Source organism: Megalops cyprinoides, chromosome 24 (genome assembly GCF_013368585.1).
Source record: "Megalops cyprinoides isolate fMegCyp1 chromosome 24, fMegCyp1.pri, whole genome shotgun sequence".
Taxonomy (NCBI): Eukaryota; Metazoa; Chordata; class Actinopteri; order Elopiformes; family Megalopidae; genus Megalops; species Megalops cyprinoides.
Window position 1 is genome coordinate 25001 of NC_050606.1, and position 10000 is coordinate 35000.

Here is a 10000-nt window from a genome sequence, read left to right on the forward strand (position 1 = left end):
CGGGAAGCAAATGAGCTAGGGCTTCCAAACTCGGTACGCGCGCTCTCTGGTGATGGGAGATGACACACCTGTAAACGATCGAGACCGTGCTCCTCTCTGGTGAATTTTGGCAATTTTTTTTCTGGATGATTGGAGCTACTTAGAATCACTAATAGCTACAACAACAACTACATTACCCAACATCCTCAGAATTTTCCCTCTTTTTTTTTTTACCCAATCACAGACAGTGTGTTCCCATTCGCTCAATGCCACACGGATGTCCAATCACAACCCAAAAACACACTTTTTGATAAATAAAAAAAACACCAAGTTTCATATAAAATGACGCTTTTCTTAATTCATACAAAGTGACACTTGGTCATTTTGCAGACCAACAACCAACTCTTTTCTGAGAATTGCATCAAATTCTTACAGAAAGATGTTTTTCTTAACCGTCTTTGGTTTCGGCTTAATAATGACGTTACGTTTCACCAAAATTATGCTTTTCTTAAGGTTAAGAATGACATCAAGTTTCATATAAAATGACGCTTTTCTTAATCCACACGGAAAACGTGCAGAGCAGGGGGGGCCCAGGAGCAGGATTGAGAATCAGTGGTTTAGAGGATTAAACTTGATTAATCTCTCAAAAATATTAGTAATCTATGTTTCCTACTGGGTTACACTAGCAATTTTTCACCACTAGGTGGTAGCGTTTATATTTCTACAAATTCTATAATTGGTATGCTGGGATAGTAGTTCATGAATTTCCTCCTAGAAATTTCAGAACTTTGGTTAATCATACAAATTCATGAATAGGTACTTTCCTGAAATGTTGTGGTTTGAGCTAACCCCCTGCAAGGTAAACTTTTTCAAAGCATTCAGAGATGGAATCATTAATGCTAGAAATTTCATTTTTTTCAGTTAGAAGTAGGTAGTGTCCCTGGGGCCACATTTTATCATATAAATGGGATCCTAGGGAAAAGTACAGTGAATTACAACACAGAGGAAGTCCTCCTCTCTGTTGGACTGAACAATAAGGATCAGGACCCAATGGGAGAAGTACTAGGTGTTGGGCTGGGAGCTGTGTTGGACTGGGGGCTGTGTCAGGCTGGGGGCTATTAAAGGTGATGATTTAAATCATCACAAAGGTGATGATTTTTATTTCATATCAAAGTTGCAATTGTTGGGGGAGGGGGGATGTGGCATATTGTGAGTGTGTTTCTATCCTGCTTGGCTGAGGATTGGTCAACACCTGTCTTGAGGGTCAGACTGAGGTTAGTGCTGAGACCTCACAGGCAGGGTGCAGTACACAGTGCTCTGCTACCCCGATCCAATGAAATAAAGTTCCCCTCACTTGCATCCCTGATGCCTCCTCCAAGGGTATTAGAGGAGTGGCCTCTGCCAATGCAAATCTCTGTCCCCTAAAGGCTCTGCGCATGGCACACCGTTCCACTACGCAAACCCAAACAGTGCACCTTAAAAAATATAAAAATGTTGTTTGGCTGAGATAGGGGCATGCACGGGCAAAAGGAGGATAAATAAGGGAAGGATACGATCAGAGAGAAAGGGAAAGGCAGGGACTGAGAGCAGAGATCGAGGTGGAGGTGAGGAAAAGAGCTGCAGCACATTAAATGTCAGAGGAAAATCAATAGTTCAACATTTACCCAGAGCCCCAGTTCCTTAGGCAATAACTGTGTTTGGAATATGAAATATCTACACTCCCAACGGGCTGTGGAAGAGAGGAGACAGTGAATATGAATTGCCCTTAACCCCAGCAGATAAATTAGAATGAGGATATTATTCGGACTGAGAGATGTGTCCACACAGTTTGAACGGACGATGGCTTTGCATAAAAAAGTTACATGTTGTTATAAAAAGTAAAATAACATATTACATAAAATAATATAACACATATTACTGCATAAAAAGAATAACATATTACTGGACAATAATTACAAAGACAGACAAATACACAGGCAGAGTTGAAGAAAATACAGATATATGTATACATCACATTATTGAGTGCAATTTTCATAAAATGCAAAATGCACGAACTCTGTGTTAGCAATGGTTTATTTTTCTATTACATTGAATTAATATTAAAAACACAGAGGAAAGTTTTCATATCTACAAAGCAGCAGAAGCAAGACTGAGTCAGACATTGTGCTTTTCATCAGAAGTGTGCTAAAGGTAGTCTTCTGCATTCATTAAAATACTAATCAATATCTCTTAAATAAAGTGTCAATTTTCATCTGAGAGCCTGTGCCTTCATCTTCTCTGTGATATTTTTTACACACATTTAAATATGATTTTCTGAAATACTCCTGGTATCCTTAAAATTAATTATACATATAACTAAACATTGACAGCTTTTGCCAGCTTAATGGATTTCATAGGATATGTATGGTGGTGACTTAATTTTTCCAAATGACACTTGCGGTGACCTCCATCAATCTTTGTTTTAATGTCTACAATGATTATGTATCTATTCCTCTAAAATACACATGACTCATGGTTATCCATCACTTTTCTTTTTCAGAATATATGCAGCAACTAAACATCAACATGTTCTCTTAAAGTCTAATTGTGGATGTTACTCATAAGTGTATTCTATTTGTTTAATCAATATCCTTAACCATTTAACAATTTTTCTCTTTCTCAAATACACTTTCTCTACCAAGAAAAACATCTACACAAATCCCACTTGCCATCTAGCTGTGAGTGTTTGTCTGTTTACACGTTTCTCTCAACAGCTATCTTTTCACCTCTCTATAAATTAGTCCAGTGATTTCATTTGTTTGGTTATGTATCAAATAGCTGACAAATTCAAATCTCAAATCTTGCAGCCCTTTTCCTCCAATTCCAGTTTCCCTTCATGACTGTATGCAGTACAGTATTCTCAGTAATGAATTTACTCATCCTTCTAAGGAGTTACTTTAATCATAACAGGAGATACCGACACAGATTATGAAACTCTGACATTAGACCCACAGCTGACATGGACATTTGAAGTAGAATACCCAACAGCAGTATTGTTCATTTATTCAGTCAATGTAGAGCTACATTCACTGTTTACACCCTGCTTTCTCAGGCACTGCCACGGTGAGGACAGTTAGGATAAAGAGAATACTGTTCAACATACATGCTGAAACATGTATTTACTATTCCCTAATAGTGTGTCACAGAACAAAGCAGAGACTAATGACAGAATTCGGTAATGAATTAAGAAATAATGTGATTAGTTTAGCAAACAAATTCCCCCCATGGGATACTAAAAGTATTTATTTTACTAAAGATCTGGTATTTTACTTAGTTATATTTAGCTTACAATGTTTAGCTTTCTTTATTTATCTAATGGTTTCCCTTCATTCAATTCCTTATTCTTCTATACTCTTTTAAGCCTCTGATTCTGATTGGTCTGTGGCAACACTGCCATTCTGTTCCCCCTGCCCTGATTGGTCTTGGCTTTCACTTGTCTCGCCAACAGTGAATGTTGTCCCAACCCCGCTTTTTCCATTTGCTGAGCCACTGCCTGGCTGTTTTTCCAGATGCTCAGTCAGGTTGGGGCCATCCCATTTTTCCTCATCTAGCCGGCTGGAGATTGACCAGTAGAGATGAGCTTCCAACCTGGCAGCAGCCAATGAAAGCTCTCGAGCAGAGCTGGAAGGTGTGTCCACCTATGTAAGGAGGAATTAGGGCCTGGGTTACAGTCTCATTGGATTTTCACTGGTAGTGAATTGCATGGTTTTTTGTAACATCACTTAATACATTTTTCAAATGAAAACATTGAATAGCATTTGACAATTGATTAATATTAGAGTGCTTTATCTGGTGTGATCAGGTCAATGACACAGCATAGCACAAGCTCTTCAGTAACAAGTGCGTTGTGAAAAAAGTAGAATAACTGAACCCAGAAATCTATGCTAACGTGAGAGAGCAAACAAGCTGAAAAGAGGGAGTTCATGCAAACACCCTACAGAATGCCACATGTGGTAAATTCTGACAATTCTGCACACACTGCTGGCTTTTACAGAGGTTTCACACATGTGGCACTGTAACGCTAGTCTGTGGCCATCTGCTGTACCACATGGAGCTGTAAAAAGCAGGTTTCTGCACTGGATAATTACTGCCCTTGAGATGAATGATGTAGTTTCCACCATGCAAAGACACTGCTTACAATCATGACTTTTGTACTTACAGACACCAAAACATGCTATTGTACAAAAAGAAACTATTAATAACAATTAACATTAATAGTTTCTATTAATATTATGTTCAAAAAGAAACTATTAATATGAATAATAATGTACAATTTGCTTTTGCAAAAAAGTCCCCTCTGAGCTCTCTTAGTTTTTATTTAAGGTTTGTGTAATTAACATAACATATACAATGTTTTCTCTGAGTGTTAGATCAGACCTGAAAAATATTTAAAATCTCCTTCTGCAAGATACTGAAAAAACTGAAAAAGACAGCCCATAAATCAGGTGTAATACTGAAACATGGATGACTGTGTGCCACCTTTCTAAGTGACAGTGAGTGGGAGACAGGATTTTCACACTGAGTCAGTGACAGAATATTCATAACGCAATACTTTTTCAGCAGTTATACCTCAAACGTGTGGTGGAAAGCACCATAGTCAACGTCAAAGAATCCCTCGGCCAGTGACATCATTGGGCTGAACCTATGACCCCACAGTACCTCCTCCGCCAGGTAGGAACTGCGAGCTTGGCATGTCATACCTGTGTCAATAAAGCACACACATACAGTATGTGCCTCCATGTGCATATGTATGTATAAAAACATCTCTCCAGGATTAGCTATGTACTGTCTACCACAAGCTAGGATATGCTGATGTAATTAGCTGTCAGGGCTCAGGCAGGGACTCAGGCGCGGACCACGGGAGCTTCGGGTTCCCAGCGTCTTTGACAGAATCGTGAGGCAGAATCGTAAATCGGAAAAACGGGCAGGGTCGAAAACCGGAAGGCAGTCCGTGGACAGAGCGAGGATCGGGAAACGGGAGCAGGCAAGGTCGGGAACCGGACAGGCAGGCAATCAGGCGAACGAGACAAGGAAGCAGGCAAAAATGAGGTCGGGGGAAAAAGCAGGGTCAAAAAGCGAGAAACCGGCAGACAGAAGCAAAATGCAAACGCGGGGACGAAACAGGCGAAACACACTGTGACGAACTAGCAACAGGACAGGGAAAAGCAGGGAAGATATAGGGCAGGGCAGACAAGGGAATGGGAAGCAGGTGTGCAGGCAATCAGGCGGGCGGAGACCGGGCGGGGAGCGGGGCAGGACTAAAACACAAGGAAAACAAAAGCACATGGGCAAAGGAAAAAACAAAAACACAACAGCTAAGGAGGCGGAGCACTGACATTAGCTTGCTTATGCTACTATTGTTCTGCTGGTTGCACCATTGCTCCAACTTTCTAAATTTTACTCCCCACAAGAGGTTCATGCTTTTATCTCTAGCTACATCCTTGCATTCAGCTTGGAACAGAAGCTACATACACAGGACCACTTTGTGTTTTTCCACTGATGACTAATAGTGAAGAAATGGCCTAAATATACAGCATCCATGGGCTGAAGGCAACCCACACCTTTGCCCAATGTTTCCTGATAATTACAGTTAGGGGGTCAATGCATTTTCACGTACTTCTGTTTTTCCCAACCTGACTACAACTATATTTGACATTTATGACACAAATAAATATGATATGACATGATTACAAATATAGCAAGGTCGGCACACCCCTAATATATACCACATAATAGCGTAACTCACCTGTGGCCTCCACCATCCCTTCCAGTATCACCACAATCTCAAAGTCATCCTTCTCCAGCTGGGCCTGGGACATGTCCCAGAATGGTGAGCGTGAGTCGATTTCATGGGAGATCACCAGTGGAGACACCAAAAACAGCCGGTCATCTCCTGTCTCAAAGCCCACGCTGATGTCTGTCTGATCCAGAGGAATGAACTCACCTACAGAGAAGTTTAGGAGATAGAAGATAGGAGAGGAGAGGAGAGGAGAGGAGAGGAGGAGAGGAGAGGAGAGGAGAGGAGGAGAGGAAAGGAGGAGAGGAGAGGAGGAGAGGAGAGGAAGAGAGGAGAGGAGGCGAGGAGGTAAAGAGAACAGGTAGTAGTGTGAGACATGGTCTTCAGATGCACAGGTAAACATCCTGTGTTTATTAAAGAAATACTTTAATACTGAAAAGAGTGCTGGCCAATTGCTGCAGTGTGCTAGGTTTGTGCGGTAGATTTACCCTCCTGAGTCTGCTTGGACTTAATGAGTTTGGCCCGCATGTTGGCTCCCACGATGTGTGAGCTGCGTAGATCCCCAACACGAAACATCAGGCACAAACGCTCATCACGCAACGAGATCACCGCATTGCGAGAGAACACCAGCGTCTCCGCCCGCTTGTTCGGCTGCGAGATCTTTACAAACATGCAGCCCACCTGTAGAAGAAAGAAAGGAGGTTCACTAACAGCAGCACATACCTACCAGTGAGATACATTTTCCTGTATGAGATACACACACCTGCCAAAGAGATACATATACCTGTGTGAGATACACACACCTGCCAATGAGATACATATACCTGTGTGAGATACACACACCTGCCAATGAGATGCATTTACCTATGTGAGATACACACACCTGCCAAAGAGATACATATACCTGTGTGAGATACACACACCTGCCAAAGAGATACATATACCTGTGTGAGATACACACACCTGCCAATGAGATACATTTACCTGTGTGAGATACACACACCTGCCAATGAGATACATATACCTGTGTGAGATACACACACCTGCCAATGAGATACATATACCTGTGTGAGATACACACACCTGCCAATGAGATACATTTACCTGTGTGAGATACACACACCTGCCAATGAGATACATATACCTGTGTGAGATACACACACCTGCCAATGAGATACATTTACCTGTGTGAGATACACACACCTGCCAATGAGATACATATACCTGTGTGAGATACACACACCTGCCAATGAGATACATATACCTGTGTGAGATACACATACACCTGGGAGTGTGTTTTACACACATTTGAGAGATAAATGCAAAGAAATACCTGTGATAATTACACATACCTGTGAGAGTTTTGCACAGTCAGGAATTGGTCTTACAACAGACATCAAATTAGTATAAACTTGTGAATTTTTTATTCTCAAATGTCAGTGAATCCCCTCCCAATATCAGTTTGCATTACTAAATTAAAACATCAATCAAATGGACTCTCTAGGACAGGGTCCAGTACACCCCATTTTTCTCTCAGGTCCTATGCTGTTATGGTGGTGACCAGCTCTATGCTGTCGCCGTGGGAACCAGTGCTGGCCTCACCATGAATGCGTTGACCATGGAGCCCAGTATTGCCTGCAGCAGCAGCAGCATGGTGCCCACCGGACACTGGTCCGTGATGACGCGGTGGCCGTAACCGATCGTGGTCTCCGTCTCGATGGAGAAGAGAAATGCAGAGATGAAGCCATTCACATTGTTGACACAGGGAGTCCATGTCTCATCCTCCAGGTGGTCCAGATCTCCTCTGATGAAAGGATGGAGAGAATGAGAAAGAAAGGAGATGAGAGACATTTTCACAGCATTATACTTTACATTTACAGGTGTGCTGAAAGTAAGCATTCCCAAAGTGATCAACCACCACCAACAATAATAACAATAATGATTATAATACTGTAGTTGTAATATTCACCTGTTCACCTTACACCCAACACTACCGAGCTATTTTAGTCAACACCATGAAGGCACCAACCAACTGAACTGACCATATTCCTAAAGTGTTATTATTCATTTAATTTTTAAATTAATTGTCATACTCATATTCTCATTATTTCATATTCTATGACTTTGTATGGTTTGTCTTTGCTGTCCATTTTCCCATTGCCATCACTTTTACATATCTGCCCCATTCTGCCAGTGTTTAACACTGCAATAGATATCAAGCAATTACCACATGTCACCATGCTCTGTGTTTAATAATGAGATAAATATCTAGTGTTTGGCAAAATATGTCAGCCATGCATGTTTTTAAGTATCCATTATCATTGTTTGAGATCTATGTGCTGCATTTCACCAGCATTATACAGTGAAAGATGCTATGCCATTAACTGATTCATATTCCTAACCTTTAATGATGGATGGATAAGGTTTGGAAGGAAGTCCTCATAACTGCCCCTCTTTTGGTTAAATAAAAACATTCTCATGAATATGAATATTCCAGCCCAGGAATGTAAATTTTAACATACAAGCACCACAAAGTTAATTAAATCCACTGCTGACCTTTTCAGTAGAAAAGTCTGCATACATAGAACTGTGTTTCCTGTGAAAAAAAACCATTCCCACAATGTCTACTCTTTAGAGGACCCATGTTTTATATTTGTATAGATGTAATCGGGACCCACAAAAATATGAAGATATTATTCAAATACCTCCTTTGAAATAGACTAGTCTTCTGGAAAAACAAACCATAAACAAAAATACCAAATTATTCAACAGAAAGTATGCAATGGCACAATCTTTCAGAATAGTGTTGCAGCAGTGTGGAGCTGTGTCAACATCAGTATCACTGTGTGCTCTCCTTTCTAATTGATTCTTGCATTTTATTTTCATTTAGTTTAATATTTATTTTTGCTTCCATTTTTGGGGACTTTCTGTATTCCTGTTTGTATATGCAAATATTGAGAATATAAAATTAATTTAATTTACCAGTAGAATCAGTGGTAAATTACCTGAAGCAGGCAGGTGTATCTTACCTGGAGCATATGAGAGGGTATATCTCACCTGCAGTATGCTATTAGGTACCAGATGGCCCCGAAGAAGAGCCAGGTGACTGCGTAGGCCATGACAAAGACGAAGAGCGAACAGCGCCAGTTGAGGTCCACCAGAGTGGTGAAGATGTCGGTTAAGTAGCGGTACGTTTCGCGCATGTTCCCGTGCTGAACGTTACAGCGGCCATTCTTCTCCACATAGCGCTGCCGTTTGCGCCTGCTGCGTCCTGTAGGGGGCGACCTGAGATGAGTCTAAACAAGCACCATACTCCTCACTACAGCACAGAGATAAAGTGAACACAAGTGAAGAAAGGAAAAAGACAGACACTACAGAAACTGTAAAGACATAGACGAGACATTCACAGAGGAGGATACAGACATGATAATGAAAATGTACCCAGAGGAAGAGCACTAAACGCATCTCACCCCAGCCAAACTTGCCCTTCTCGGAGCCGGCTCCCTGCGCCTTCTTGCGGGGCTGTGGGGCGGCAGCCTGGGCCTCCCGCGCAGCCAGCTTGGACTGGAACGACCTGTGAGTGGGTTGGGGAGGCGGGGCTGTATCCGTGGTTACCACACGCCCCAACTCCTCCGACACATCAAACACACCAGTGGGTGTGGCTGGTTCCGCTTCACCTGCAGTCCCCTCCCCTTTCTCTGAGACTGGCAGAGAGAGAGATTCTGCACGAGAACTGAGTACGGAGTTTTCCAGAGCCATCGCAAGAGTGTGTGTGCGCGCGTGTGTGTGTGTGTGCGTGAGTGCGTGAGTGTGTGTGCGTGAGTGTGTGAGTGTGTGTGTATGTGTGTGTGTGTGTGTGTGTGTGTGTGTGTGTGTGTATGTGTATGTGTGTGTGTGTATGTGTGTGTGTGAGTGTGTGTGTATGTGTATGTGTATGTGTGTGTGTGTGTGTGTGTGTGTGTGTGTGTGTGTGTGTGTGCGTGAGTGTGTGAGTGTGTGTGTATGTGTATGTGTGTGTGCACGTGTGTGTGTGTGTGTGTGTGTGCACGCGTATGTGAGTGTGTGTGTGCGCGTGCGTGTGTGCGTGCACGTGTGTGAGTGTGTGTGCGCGTATGTGAGTGTGTGTGTGTGTGTGTGTGCGCGTGTGTGAGTGTGTGTGTGCGTATGTGAGTGTGTGTGTGTGCACGTGTGTGTGTGTGTGTGCGCGCGCGTGTGTGTGGCTTGTTGATGTGGCTTGTTGATATG

General features: G+C 42.2%; 1 protein-coding gene across 1 annotated transcript; it reads right to left on the reverse strand.

Moving 5' to 3' along the window:
* Positions 1-2467: 2467 nt before the first annotated feature.
* Positions 2468-9574, reverse strand: kcnj9 (potassium inwardly rectifying channel subfamily J member 9). The gene is made up of 7 exons (XM_036518729.1): positions 9226-9574; positions 8813-9026; positions 7358-7559; positions 6244-6436; positions 5765-5962; positions 4588-4718; positions 2468-3656 (listed from the first exon to the last, which is right to left on the reverse strand). The coding sequence occupies exons 1-7, from the start codon at positions 9512-9514 to the stop codon at positions 3375-3377; spliced, it is 1509 nt and encodes a 502-aa protein (XP_036374622.1). The 5' UTR covers positions 9515-9574; the 3' UTR covers positions 2468-3374.
* Between the last annotated feature and the right edge of the window lie 426 nt (positions 9575-10000).